The sequence below is a fragment of the Aquarana catesbeiana genome, linkage group LG03 (genome assembly GCF_042186555.1).
Source record: "Aquarana catesbeiana isolate 2022-GZ linkage group LG03, ASM4218655v1, whole genome shotgun sequence".
In the NCBI taxonomy this organism is placed as follows: Eukaryota; Metazoa; Chordata; class Amphibia; order Anura; family Ranidae; genus Aquarana; species Aquarana catesbeiana.
The window spans coordinates 50,807,186-50,822,737 of NC_133326.1; the positions used below are offsets into that span (position 1 = coordinate 50,807,186).

General features: G+C 42.8%; 1 protein-coding gene across 2 annotated transcripts in view; it reads right to left on the reverse strand.

Moving 5' to 3' along the window:
• FURIN (furin, paired basic amino acid cleaving enzyme) overlaps positions 1-15,552 on the reverse strand; it is a 303,958-nt gene that overhangs the window by 168,562 nt on the left and 119,844 nt on the right. For both annotated transcript variants that reach the window (XM_073618514.1, XM_073618515.1), the window contains exon 2: positions 4,324-4,422. In XM_073618514.1, the coding sequence (XP_073474615.1) occupies positions 4,324-4,422 (99 nt within the window). The remainder of the gene's footprint in view (positions 1-4,323; positions 4,423-15,552) is intronic.

Consider the following 15,552-nt stretch of genomic DNA (forward strand, 5'->3'; position numbering starts at 1 on the left):
GTTAAAAGGAACTGTGTTAAAAAGCGTTGTTGGCTTGACTGCAGAGATGGGGCGGTCAAAACGCAAAAAGAAAGCAATGTTTGCCGAGTTGAGAGACAGAACCCTGTGGCTGCACTGCAGCACAGACAAAAGGAAAGCAAGCCGTCACTTAATGCAAAGATTGAGCAGACGGGTGCGGTTGCCCGTGGCAACAAAGCAGAAATCCATACAGCTGACATCATACAGCCTACGTTGCCTTCCGAACAGGAAGGCAACTGTCCACCTGTGTCTCCTTGGGCAGAGGGAGCAGTGCTACGGAGTGCTGGTGATTGGAGCACAGACAGGATAGACTGGAATAGTCTCTAGATTAAGGCTTACCTGTAGGTCCAAGAAATATCTTCTAAACCTACACGGTTTAGGAGATATTTTCAAAAAGACAGACACCGCTCCATAGACAGCAGCGCGCAGGCGCACTGAGGGTTTATTTCCTCTTTGTTTCCCTGCAAAGGTAAAGCATAATGCGCTACTATGCATCGCATAGTAGCCCATTATGTGTCACTTACCTGACACAGGAGCCTGCGATGTCACCGCTGTCCCCTCTGCTACGGAGCGTCCATCTTCTTTCCAGGTATCGTGGCTCCGGTGCTGTGATTGGCCAGAGCCGCAATGACATCACTCCCGCGCATGCGCACAGGAGCCGCCACTAACGGCATATCGCCGTTAGCAGCGGCATGCTCAGTGCGCCTGCGCGCCGCTGTCTAGGGCGCATGCGCCCTAGACAGCGGTTTCTGTCTTTTTGAAAATATCTCCTAAACCGTTTAGGAGATATTTTTTGGACCTACAGGTAAGTCTTAATCTAGGCTTACCTGTAAGTCAAAGTGGTCTGTAAGGGTTTACAACCACTTTAACTCTCTCCAGTTGGAAGCATCTGAAAAGGGCGCATACACTACAGCAGAGGTTTTGTCCACAGCAAAAGAGCTTAGTAAAGTTGAGATCAATGGAGACAGGTGGTACAGGCGATGTTAAGCAATGTTGATAAAAATTGGTTACTGCAATGTTGGTTACTTTTGTGGAAAGTGGTCTCACAGCTCTCTGCGAGAGTGCTTCCAGTGGCAGTTGTGTGCAGAAGGAGCTCAGTCTCTCCGTATGCTGGTGTGATGAGGTGCATTCCTGCTGGTGCAGCTAAGCAGTGGTTAGTACATGGCGCGTGTGCTGTCTCACCCGCTAGACCTCATGTAAAGGAAGGGCCCAAAACAGACGCGGCAGTAGTGAGAATTCGGTCCATCACTCGCAGGGACGTGCAGTTTGAGGTACCCAGGGACACTCTGACAGGAAATAACAGTGTGGGTAACTAACGAAAAAGTATATAAGAAGCACTGTAGAGCACTGTCAGACAGCTCAAAGGTATTGGTTGAGGTACCAATGGACAAAGAAATGGTTAAAGAGATTGGTGTGGAAAAATGTGGCGAAAAATGTGCGTTGGTAGGACAGTCGCTATTGGAGTGTTGGACAACAGGGGGCAATGTGAAACTGCGGGAATGTCCCATAGGAAGTAACTGCTTGCCTGTAGGTGGTCCCTCCATTGACACTGTCCTAGCAAACAAGGTGACAAGAGGTCCTGATGAAAATGATAATATTGAGTTGAATAACCCCTTGTGGAACATTGCTATTGAGGTTAAACAGAAGGATGTGGTGTTGATCTCAGATGGTTTGTATTAATAATACAGGTTCTGTGGCTGATTAAGGTTGTAATTAAACTCACTTGGTGCCTTATCTGCATTTAATTAGCCTCAGAACCTGTGTAATTCATATGTGTTCAAGTTTAAAGGGATGAGGTGGCAACTCTAAACCACACAGGGGTTAGTGAAACTGAGAAACGGCTGTTGTTAGTTAGTCAAGTAGTAAGAGAGGTCAGTCCCTGAAAGGTTTCATGGAAGTGGGTCCCCAATAGTCCTGGGAGAGTAGGTCTGTGGGAGGAAAAAAGGGAGGAGCCCGTGGCCAGAAGGTAGAAGGGCTAGAGAGATTAGTGGGAGCCCCTGGTTCCGGAAGAAGTGCTGGTGGAAGCACACCCGGAAGAAGATGTGGGTGGAGTGCCCCTTTAGAAAAAAAGTTGGGCAGATTAGGACTCCTGCTGCTGATAGTTGGCACAGAGGTGCCAAGGTGAAGTGCTGGTGGAAACATACCCGGAAAAAGAAATGGGCCTACGCAGCTAATGGCTGCCACAGAGGTGTCCCATCCATGGTGACGGGTTTATGTGTTCCTCCCTCCAGTTCGAAACAAGGGGGGAGGATATGTGACAATGGGACCCTGTGCTACCTGGAAGATTGCTGGTTTACGCTTTTTGGAGAGAAAGGCACGCTGATTGCACAGCTGTGTGCTGGGCTATTTAATTGTGACCTGGCTATGGCTCAGGGCCCCACCCAACAGATAGGAAGTCTGTGCATGAGAGTCAGGTGGACTCCCATTCCTCTGCAGGAGTCAGAGGCTGCATGGGGCAGCCAGAGCATGCATGTCTGCAGGAGGCAGATGTACTTGGTGACAGAGCAGCAAGCAGCTTATCGGGAGTAAGCTAGGAGAGAGCGTAACTCTAGGAAACGCTCATCTTCTGAGGAGCAGACCTAAGCTAGCGGTCTGAAGCAGCTGTGTGGCAAGAATGTACGCCAGGAGGATAAAGTATTGAGTATGCAAGATACAGCAATGGTGGAACCCCCTGCGTGGGCTACTGTTGTCTCTTGTGAACTTTTCTGATCTTTTAAATAGAAGTGGGCTACCAGGCCCTTAAAAATGTAGTTTTGGACTGGCGCACTCATTGAAAACGTACCTACTGCTTGAGTCTGATCACCCCAATCTTACAATACCCAGTGCTACACAACTAGTAATCGGCTAGTTCCAAACCATGGAAGAATGGAAGGGGTCATTTAGCTTGAAGAACCACAAGAAAACCCTGAATTAGCACCCTTAACCACTTGCCGACCGCCGCACGCCGATGTACGTCCTAACTTTGAGGACGAATATCGCTATTATGGCAACAGCTAGCTGCCATAGCCCCAGTATCCCCGTTTTCAGCCGGCGGTCGGCTACAAGATAAAAGTGGTCCCTGCTGCGGATTCGCCGCGAGTTCACTTTTATCGGTGACGGGAGAGGGCCCCCCCCCCTCCCGCCACGATCCGGTGCCCTCCGCCGCTTACAGGAGCCGTTGGTAGCAGCAGAGGCGATCGCGTCCTTCTCAGGGCTGTGTATGGAGATGAGTGAGGGGAAGATGGCCCCCACCCGTCTACATGACACTGCAGGGCGGAAGCGACGTCAAAACGTCACTTCCGCCCATACCTCTTAAAGGCACATTTTTTCAATGTAATTTTTGGAAATGACCTTTTTTTTTTTTTTTTTTATTGCATTTAAATCCAAATATGAGATCTGAGGACTTTTTGACCCCAGATCTCATATTTAAGAGGACCTGTCATGCTTTTTTCTATTACAAGGGATGTTTACATTCCTTGTAATAGAAATAAAAGTGATCCATTTTTTTTTTTTTTTTAAACAGTGAAAAAATAAATAAAATAAAGTAAAATAAAGAAGAAATTTTTTTTTTTTTAAAGCGCCCTGTCCTGACGAGCTCGCGCGCAGAAGCGAACGCATACGTGAGTAGCGCCCGCATATGAAAACTGTGGTCAAACCACACATGTGATGTATTGCCGCGACTGGTAGAGCAAGGGCAATAATTCTAGCCCTAAACCTCCTCTGTAATGCAAAACATGCAACCTGTAGAATTTTTTAAACATCGCCTATGGAGATTTTAAAGGGCAAAAGTTTGACACCATTCCACGAGCGGGCGCAATTTTGAAGCGTGACATGTTGGGTATCAATTTACTTGGCGTAACATTATATTTCACAATATAAAAAAAAAATTGGGCTAACTTACTGTTGTCTTATTTTTGTATTCAAAAAAGTGAATTTTTTCCCAAAAAAGTGCGCTTATAAGACCGCTGCGCAAATACGGTGCAAAAAAAAGTATTGCATTGGCCGCCATTTTATTCTCTAGGGTGTTAGAAAAAAAAATATATAAATGTTTGGGGGTTCTAAGTAATTTTCTAGCAAAAAAAAATTGTTTTAAACATGTAAACACCTAAAATCCAAAACGAGGCTAGCCCTTAAGTGGTTAATCTAAAATTCAAAATGGGTTTGATAACTCTACAGGTAATACGGAACTACCATTTAAACAAGGATTGGTAAATTGGGGACTTCGGGACAATAACAAGTTTCACAATTTTTACACTTTTCAGCCATAAAACGATGAATGTTTCAAACTACAGGGTTGTGTTGGGAAAGACAAGGAGGCAGGCTTACCTGAGGTTCTCGGTCTAGCAGAAAGCTTCTGGATCTATGAGGTGTCAAGGATCTTTTCATCACAGCCCGATGTTGAAAATGATAATAGTCTCCAAAAATCTAGACAGAAAGATAAGAACCATTACAATATGAATTTATAATTTGACTGCCATGGAATTATTATACTAGCAAAAAAGCTTAAAACATTAAACAGTAAAACCTTGGATTGCGACCATAATTTGTTCCGGAAACATGTTTGTAATCCAAAGCACTCATATATAAAAGCGAATTTCCCCATGAGAAATAATGGAAACTCAGATGATTCGTTCCACCACCATTTATTCAGAAGTCCTTCAGTTTATAGTCCATATAAAAAGATTATAGCAATGTGATTGTGTAACCATAAAATGTCCATCCACAAATGGAAGCCTCCACAAGGGGATTAGAAGCAAAATCCAGCAGGAGCTACAGAGTATAAAAGAGAAGAGAGGCGCCTCTATGTGTAGTAATACGGTTATATTTAATGAAGGTAAAACATTTAGCAACTAACATGGTTGATGATTAAAAGAGGCACATCTAAGTATGCAGACATCCGGGGTAAAGCTGTCCACATAGACCATCCTCTGCACCGCCGGCTCTCACCGCTGTCAGTCTGCAATCGTGACCAGGAAGACTACCCTGCAGTAGAGCGATCTGAAAGCAGGGCTTGAAGCACTCGTGTAGTGATGACGTAGATGGTGGTGCAGAGGACAGTCTATGTGGACAGTTTTACCCTGGATGCCTGCATACTTAGATGTGCCTGTTTTAATCATCATCCATATGAGTTGCTAAATGTTGTAACTTCATTAAATGTAACCATACTGCTATACTTAGAGGCGCCTCTCTTCTCTTTTATACTCAGTTGTGAAGTGACGCTACTTGTTAATCAAGACATTGCTCGTTTATCAAGTCAAAATGTATAAAAAAAAAAAAAATTGCTGGTCTTGCAAAACTCTCAGACCAAGTTACTCTCAATCCAAGGTTTTACTGTAATCTATATTGAGTTTAGCAAGGAACTTCTTGATGCTACTGATGTTGGTATCCAACTGAATCTATTTTTTTTTTATTGCATCTTATAAGTGTACCATTTCTGCAGGATTTCAAGATCAATAGAAATTCTTCATGAATAAATTCTTAAAGTAGTTGTAAAGGCAGAAGTTTTTTTTTTATTCTAATGCATTGAATGCATTAACATAAAAAGCCTTCTGTGTGCAGCAGCACCCCCCCCCCCCCCCAGCCCCTCTAACACTTTCCTGAGCTCCATCTAGATCCACCATTGTTTCTGGAGTGTCTCATTTGCCCAGGACTCCCCTCCTCATTGGCTGAGACAACAGTGTGGCGCCATTGGCTACTGCTTCTGTCAAAGTCAGTTAGCCAATGAGGAGAGAAAGGGGGCAGGGCGGGGCCGCGGCTCTGTGTCTGAATGAACACACGGAGCTACAGCTGGCTCGGGTGCCCCCCCATAGCAAGTTGCTTGCTGTGGGGGCACTTAACAAAAGAGGTGCCTGGAGCACCAAAGAGGGACCAGAGAAGAAGAGGATCTGGGCTACTCTGTGCAAAACCAACTGCACAGAGCAGGGAAGTATAACATATTTGTTATTTTTCACAAAGCAAACAAGACTTTAGTTTCACTTTAAGATATCTTAAAAAATCAATTAGGTTTGGGTATATGCAAAATAAACTTATGGATTCTCATGCCAGCTGCAATTCTTTTTAATTTACCCATATTACAAAAGAAGCCCTTCAATTTTACCAGTTATGTAAACATATTGGTACGTTCACACTCCAGTCAACGGCTAAGCTCATCTATCACTAACCATTGGCAGCTGATGTACATATCAGTATTTATGCTCGTCATAGAAAAGACAGCGGTGCCTCTTCTGAAGGCTTCACCTTCTTTACACTGGGGAAAATACAAGATGGTGATGCCCAATGGGGAAACAGTCTCTGTGGATAGTTTTGTTTGGCAATTACGCACCAGTGAGCTTTTTAAAAGCAAACACGTTGCAGTGGTTTGTGTAAACATTGGCAAAGTGAAGGTTTGTAAGACTTCTATTTTTCGACCTGAAAATTGACAGCTAGAATTTCAGCTGCCGTAAGGAGCAACCACTTTAATAACTTTATAAACTAACTTTTATAAAATTCAATTTTATTATAATTATGGCTGTATTGTACAATTAAAACCACAGATTAAAACACAAAGCCACATTAGAATCTGATGGTGTTTGTTTTTCTATGTGCAGTATTATGTGTTCTCTCAGTGAGTAATGGCTTCCAAAAGCAAAGCTGAAATACAGTATTTAGCTAAAAGCGGTCATATTCCAGTTTTGGTCATTGATTAGCAAAATATTAGCAAAGTTAAACATGGAGGAGAACGCACACCAGAAATGCAACCAGGAGTACAGCCATGCCTTAGATTTCACATTAAGTGGTGAGGCAACCCTGGAAAATTCAGGATTTGTAAGCCGTGCTTTTCTTTCCCTCTTTTCTTAGAGATGCCAGGATGTATCTGACCTGTTCTGATAGGTCAAAGCAGTCAGGTGCCAGAATGTTACCAATCAAAATCACTCTGACCAATCCCGAAGGAAGACCACAGCTTTCAAATCCCCGTACTACTCTACCAACTGTGTGGGCAGTGACAGTGGCAGTGGACAATTATCTATGGAGGGATTGGAGGCAAGTGCAGCAGGGACAGGGGATGGGGAGGGTGTGGAGAGTTTGTTTACCTTTTCGTAAAAAGTGAACTTTAGGCTTCATGTACACTGCTGCTGGTTAAGGCCCGGTTCACACTGATGCGAGTTCATGACGAATGTGATGCGTCAAAAACACTTTAAATTCGCATGTCATCCCTAAAGTCATTGTTTTCAAGGACGGTCGTTCACATACATGCGTTGCGATTCCTCTATGAATGTGATGCGATTAAAAAAAAGGGTCTTGTGCGAGTTTACTGCGTTGTGAATTTAGTCTCCATAGACATCAATGTAAATCGTTCTTGAATCGCATTAATGGGTCACATATGTGCGAATTCCACCACACTACTCTCCACTAAAACCAGGAAGTACACAGGAAGTTAAGACCTTTATTTTTACATTATGATTCCATTGGCTAGAATATCAATCGCAGCTATGTCCAACTCCTGAAATTCGCGGTAAATTCGCACCTCAAAAAGGACAAAAAAAAGGAACAAAATCACAACGCATCAAAGTGAACCAGGCCTAAAGGACGTTTAGGAGCAGTTGGGTGTTTTTTTTCAGCTGCCCCTGAACTCTCCTGTAGGTTATCTTATCAGGTCTTATCAGTACATGTACACAGGGTCATTTATAGTTGTTTCTAGGCAGTTGAGTTTAAAAGCATTTTTTGGAAAAGCAAAAAAAATGCGTTCAGGACGGATGTTCAGAGGCATTTGAAACGCCAAATGCCTGTAACAGCTTGTAAACGTGTGTAAACGCAGTAACTCGCATTTAGCCACATTTCGTTTACAGGCAGTTTTAATGCAGATACATTTTTGACTATTTGAGAAAAAAAAAAACGCGGCAAAACGAGCGTTTTTAAAATGTCGTTTACGATCTGTTCAGGGGAGGTTGTAAAATGTCCAGTGTACATTAAGCCTAAAAGTTAAAATGCATGTGTTATTTAGTGTAGTTATGATTGGTATAGGATTCTGTAGCCCCAATTTGTCTATTGCTGATTTTTTGTATCCAATTTCATGTTTTATATTTTATGTATTTTTCTATAATAAATGTATATGATATTTGTAAAATAGGTTTTTTTTTTGGTAATGCCTTCAAAATCCCACCTTAGGGGTTCTCTTTTTTTTATTCAATTATGTTGCATTTTAAGGCAATGCTAAAACAGATGCTGTGAGGCAGATTATCGGACAGAATAAAATCTACCTCTATCACTACTTAAAGCGGGGGTCCACCTATCTATCGTTTTTTTTTTTTTGAGTTCATTCACAAACTTTTCTTCTCAGCATTACATACTCACATATTGTGTGTAATATGTCCGCCTGTGTCAGATTTTGTCGGAAAGAATAACTTATATTATTCACTGCAGGCAGTTTCCATATTCATTGTGGGCATTTGAAGCCCACAAGCATTTATTTCCTGGATGTGGTGAATGCTGTGCTCCCAGCATTCACCGCTCGTTCCCGCACATGCTCAGTGGCATCCTGGGAAGCCTGAGACTAGCTCCCAGGAGTCTGGGAGAGGCTAGAAACACGCCTACTCCCACGGGAGGAGAACCAGGAAGTGCAAAGAAGAATAGAAAAATAAAAAAGGTAATTACGGCGATTTTAATTTTTTTAAACGGCATGTCAGCATCTAGGCAATACATACAGATATTGTTCAAAATTTGGGTGGAACCCCGCTTTAATTGTGCATATGTTTGGTGTGAAATTTGGTCTCAACTTGCATAGTAAATCTGTCTAAATTTGCATGCAGGGGCCACAGAAAAACTACTGCATAGACTTCACTAAATAGGAGGCAGTCTGATTTGTGTCTAAATGTGTCTCTAATTTGTTTGATTAATATTTCACACAATTTTTTTCTTAGAAAAAGAATACTGAATGCAATAAAGCAAAAAGTTTGCTTTATATTTTACCAGATTTCCTTAGTTAGAACTATTTCTATTGATACTTTGTAAAAGAAAAAAAGTACTTTGTAAAAGAAAAAAAGTACTTTGTAAAAGAACTATTCCTATTGAATGCATTTAACTGCTAAGGCATGTCTGTCTATATCATAGGAGACAGGATTGCCTGTGCAATAAAGCTCACCAATGCAGCTAAATCAGAGAACAGATTTCTTAGCTGGAATTGCATTCATTTAATGGATACATGCGTACTTGACAAGTCGGGTTAAGTGTCAAATGCAAATCAGTTGGCTGTTGTGGTAACTTACTGAACACCTAGAAGACAGCTAGAAAACCTCTAGAAGACCTGCCTGCCATACTGTGTGATAAATTGAGAGAGGTTGTCTACGGCACAGCTACAAATCTGGTGTAGATCAAAAAGGAGCAAAGAAACTGAAAGCTCTCATATCAAAAGTTTTAAATTGGCAGTTGTATAGTAGAAACCAAATCAAAACTAGCAAAATAATATAAAATAGAAAAAAAAAAAAACACTTCAAAGCAAAGTTATTTCAAGTCTATTTCATTTTGAATGTACTCCTATAAACAATCCCAAAAAATTTAGTCTAAGCAAATTGACCAGTAAATTACAGATGACTGCCTTGTAGATCATGGTAGTAACATTCTTTATTCATATCTGCTTTAGTTCCTCTAAATGACCCCCTAAATTTTAGTTTACACCGGTACTTTAGAAATGGGATAAGTAACATATCTAAACCAGTAGATTGCAGATGGCTGTCTTGTGGAATGCAGTAATACAACAGAATTTTTTTCATTTTAAAAGGAAACGGCTAAAACACAAATATCACACATAGGGGTATAACACATGCCATCAGGCACAGCCATAACGCAGTACCTCGGCTTTTTTTTTTACAACTTGGTCTTCCCAGTCATTAATGACCCTTGGTTAGCACTGGTCTGCATTCCATGCCCACTTTACACATTGTACCACTTTAAAGCATGCTAAAGTAGCCTCCCAGTTGATATAATCAAGTGTCATTTACACATGCCCTTGAGCTGAACTCCAGCCTTGAACAAAAAATGACCCTTGCAGAGGGGGCCCTTTGCACAGATTGAAATGGTTATTTTACTTGTTATGTCTGATTGCTGGAGTAAGGAGAAAAATGTGCCCTATTCCATGCTCCGGCAGGCTTCCTCTACCTGTTTCACCAGGTTTCTGCACGTTTGCCCCCTTCACATATTATGTGAGCACACACATGCTAGAACAACCTTTTCAACACAGAGGAACCATTGAAATAGTTCTCCAGTCTCAGGGAACCCCTGCTAAAAATTAGAAATCTACAACTTGAATGGTCAGGGGTGGGTAGTGGGGTTCCCCAGGGTTCTGTGCTGGGACCAATCCTATTTAATTTGTTCATAAACGATCTGGAGGATGGGATAAACAGTTCAATCTCTGTATTTGCAGACGATACTAAGCTAAGCAGGGCAATAACTTCTCCGCAGGATGTGGAAATCTTGCAAAAAGACCTGAACAAATTAATGGGGTGGGCGACTACATGGCAAATGAGGTTCAATGTAGAAAAATGTAAAATAATGCATTTGGGTGGCAAAAATATGAATGCAATCTATACACTGGGGGGAGAACCTCTGGGGGAATCTAGGATGGAAAAGGACCTGGGGGTCCTAGTAGATGATAGGCTCAGCAATGGCATGCAATGCCAAGCTGCTGCTAATAAAGCAAACAGAATATTGGCATGTATTAAAAGAGGGATCAACTCCAGAGATAAAACAATAATTCTCCCGCTCTACAAGACTCTGGTCCGGCCGCACCTGGAGTATGCTGTCCAGTTCTGGGCACCAGTCCTCAGAAAGGATGTACTGGAAATGGAGCGAGTACAAAGAAGGGCAACAAAGCTAATAAAGGGTCTGGAGGATCTTAGTAATGAGGAAAGGTTGCGAGCACTGAACTTATTCTCTCTGGAGAAGAGACACTTGAGAGGGGATAGGATTTCAATTTACAAATACCGTACTGGTGAGCCCACAATAGGGATAAAACTTTTTCGCAGAAGAGAGTTTAATAAGACTCGTGGCCACTCATTACAATTAGAAGAAAAGAGGTTTAACCTTAAACTACGTAGAGGGTTCTTTACTGTAAGAGCGGCAAGGATGTGGAATTCCCTTCCACAGGCAGTGGTCTCAGCGGGGAGCATTGATAGCTTCAAGAAACTATTAGATAAGCACCTGAATGACCGCAACATACAGGGATATGTAATGTAATACTGACACATAATCATACACATAGGTTGGACTTGATGGACGTGTGTCTTTTTTCAACCTCACCTACTATGTAACTATGTAACTCATGATACATTAGTGTGATGGTCAGTGGGAAAAATGGTCCTTACACGTGTGGTCATGGGAAGAATTACCTCCTTACAGATAGTTAAAAAGATCAATGGTGTCAGTGGGAACTTATCTGAGAGGCAGAAATTGCCCAATGCTGAAAGAACCCCTAGCAACCTCTGGAGGAACCCTAGGGTTCGACGGAATCCTGGTTGAGAATCACTGTACTAGAGCTTGGGGAAGAAGAGTGCTGGAGTCTGCTGTAACAGGGAATATGGCAAGTAATATAGCCTCTTCGTTAAACCCTCTAGAAATAATGAGTATGTAACTCTTGCAGTGCAAGAGTTTTTTTTTTTTCCTGCCTGGAGTTCAGATTTAAGCGCTGTTTTTTTACACCCTAAATGCCATTGAAGCTTCATTAAATAAGGGCACCAACTGACCTGCTCTGAGGCTTAATGTATACCGGGATGTTTTTACAACCTCTCCTAAATGATTTAACTTGAGAGATCGTAACCCACGTTTAAAACATCCGTTTTGCAGCGTTTACATGCCACGTTTAGCGTTTAGAAGCATTTCTTCAACATAGCCAAAAATTGAAACGCCTGTAAACGAAATGCGGCTAAATGAGAGTTACCGCGTTTAGAAGCATTTGGCGCTTGTAATGCCTCTAAACTCAGCTTCTGAACCCATTTTTTTGCGTTCCAAAAAAGCCTCTAAACTCAACTGCCTAGAAATGACTATAAACGACCCTGTGTACATGTACTGATGAGATAACAGAGGAGAGTTCAGGAGCAGTTGAAAAAAATGCCCAACTGCTCCTAAACGTCAGTTTAGCAGCAGCAGTGTACATGAGGCCTGGTCTCATTAAAGCGGAGTTCCATCCAAAAATGGAACTTCCACTTTAAGGGAAGGTGACATTGCCACATTTGGCATGTAATTTTTTTTTTTTTTGGGGGGGGGGGGGGGGAGCGGATACCCTCTTTTTAGAGGGTTCCAGCTCCCACTTCCTCCCAGCGCACCGCAATGGAGATCATCTCTCCCCCCTCCCTTTTGCAATCATCTGGGACACGTCACAGGTCCCAGATGATTGCCCGGCCAGTCACAGCTCGCGCTTGCGCAGTGCGTGCCTGGCTGTGAAGCCACAGCCGAGCGCCCACAGTGACTATGCCGGCGCCCCTGCATCGCTGGACCCTGGGACAGGCAAGTGTCCGATTATTAAAAGTCAGAAGCCGCAGTATTTGTAGCTGCTGACTTAAAAAAAAAAAAAATTAAGCGGAACTTCACTTTAAGTTAGGTCTGCCTTTTCATCCAAGCATGTAATTTGTCCCCATGTTCCTAAACGTTGCCTTTTTTCTGGTTTATGTATCCCAGATGCTTGATTACCACGTTTCTGCTGAACTTCGATTCAAAGATGTTGGTTAGGGCAAATTAAATTTGGGAACAGGTCTCGTAACTTTGTAGGGTAGTAGGCCTTAAAAAAAAATTTTAAAAAAAAATTTAAAAAAAGGAAAGACATGGTTACATGCATCTTGGCAGCTGTTTTGGCAAAGATCTGCTTAATCAGCTGTTCAAACAGCACTGCCAAAGCCGAGGGCACTCAAGAGAGTTGATCAGCTTCATTCAGTGAGCTTCTAAGGTCAAGGAACAAAATGGATGAGCTGCATCACACTGAAGAACACAGAGTGCACTCAGAGGTGGCAGCCGGCTTGCCAGTTCTGTGAAAACAGCAAATTAGCAGGGGTTCAAAGTGGGAAGATTGCTTGCTGATCAGCAGCAGCCCGGGGTGTATTCAAACAAGTTTTCCAGTTTTAGTCTGGGAAAAAAAAAAAAAAAGAAAAAAAAAAAACACAACTCTTTAAACGCTTACCTCCCATCTTTTCTACCTTATAGTTATTATTTCTGGAAGTAAAAATTCCAACTTGTAGATCTTCAGGTGCTTTAGTGCAGTTAAAGCAATCTCTAAGGTTGCTTTTGGAGTGGCTGCCCCTATGTGTGCAGACTAAACCCCTGTTTGTAATGCATACTGTTAGACAGGATAATTTGGTTGTTTGCAGAATCGTAGGTAAATTGAGCTGGGAATTTCTCTGGTTTTGTTTTGCATGCGTTGCCGGGTATAGGCAAGGGCAGTGGCCGCTTGTGCTGCCCCTCTATTGCATACCTGCCAACTTTCTGAGATGGGAATGAGGGACATCTATTAGAAAAACTATGTAGGCATAGGATCAGTGGCGACCAGTGTAGCTTCTCAGACCCACTTCCCGATTAGCCGGGAGGATAAAGTAGTGTGAGAATAGCGAATATTCATTTTCTAGTGTCACGCAACTGGGTGGGCTCGGAGCGCAGTGCTCTGCGCCCCGAGCCCACCCTATTTTGAAGCCTATTAGAGCCTCTGGCTCTAATCATGTGCTTCGTCCAGTGCCTTGCATGTAGATAAGGGGGCCGGACACATGGATGGGGGGGCGGCGCCCGTTATGGACAGGTCGCTACTGCATAGGACACACCCCTGATCCCCCCCACCCACACACACGTAAATGAGAATAATACAAAAAATTACTAGTGAAACCCACAAGTGTTTTTTTTTCCCCCACTACTATTCATTTATTGTGGCTAATGGAATTTACAGATGCAGCAATTTATGCCACGTACACACGAGCGGACTTTTCGACCGTACTGGTCCGACGGTCTATCCGACAGACTTTCCTAACGAACGGACTTGCCTACACATGATCACACCAAAGTCTGACGGATTTGTACGTGATGACGTACGACTGGACTAAAATAAGGAAGTTGATAGCCAGTAGCCAATAACTGCCCTAGCGTCGGTTTTAGTCCGTCGGACTAGCATACAAACGAGCGGATTTTTCGACCAGACTCGAGTCCGTCGGAAAGATTTGAAACATGTTTTATTTCTAGGTCCGTCGGACTTTTGGGGAAAAAAAAAAAAAAGTCAGCTGGAACCCACACACGATCGAATTGTCCAACGGAGTCCGGTCCGCCAGACCAAGTCTGCCAGAAGGCCCGCTCGTGTGTATGTATTAGAAATCAGATGAAAGGTTTAGCATTGTAAAACACTTTTGGATAGAAGAATAGTACATTTTATATACAACTATATAAATCAGACAAAAAATCAGGGACAAATCAGGGAGGAAAGAGGGTCAGAGGGACAGTTCCTCAAAATCGTGCTTCATGTTAGACCTAATATCTCTAATAACTGTACGGCATGTCATTATTCAAGTCATATTTACTGGGATGGAATAGCAAACATAATGGGTTTTCTATCCAGTAAGATTGCTTGTAACCTTTGATGGTGGTCAATGTCTGCAGACATGAGAATGACGCCTTTTCTGGACCAAAGTGAACAAGGTCTATGGTACATAAAGCGGCCCGTTCACATCTATTCATTTAGGCACATGTCAACATTTGTACACAGGTGAGCCACTATTGAACTGTTGGGCGGCACAGTGGCATAGTGGGTAGCACTCTCGCCTAGCAGTAAATATCCCAACCACGACACTACCTGCCTGGAGTTTGCATGTCCTCCCTGTGCCTGCGTGGGTTTCCTCCGGGTACTCCGGTTTCCTCCCACACTCCAAAGACATGCTGGCAGGCTAATTGACTTCTGTCCAAAAAAATTGGCCCTAGTATATGAATGCGAGTTGGGGACCTTGGATTGTGGGCTCCTTGAGGGTAGGGACCGATGGGAGTGTGTTATGTATGTGTGGAGCGCTGCGTAAATTGACGGCGCTATATGGGTACCTTAAATAAATAATAATAGATGAGCATCTTAATGAGAGACAATGTATAGGGATAGTGACAATTGTAGACATGCATCCACACTCACTCAGGTTGAACTGGATGGACTGGTGCCTTTATTCAACCTGACTATGCAACTATGAATACAGAGCTTGTTCATGTGTGACGTACACATTTTGACACATTGATGCTCTGCATAGGGCCTTTTGAGGACAATGGCAGCATATGAAAAGGCATTATAATTTATAACACAAACTCATTAAAGTATGCATAAAAAGGTTTGCATCCAGCCTTCAAGTCATCATAGAAGGGTAAATCTTTCACCAAGAATGCTGGGAGCAGAGTGATCTGCCTAATTTTTTTTAGCGGAGACCTGCCACCATGCTCCTCTCCATGCTTGCACAGTGAAAAGTTAAATTTTACTGTAAAGTCTCTGCAACTGATCTATGTGATGCAGCGATTTTACAACATGCTGGAAAAACCAGAGAGTGCGATAACCGCCAGTTCCAGTATTCAGCCACATTATCAGTC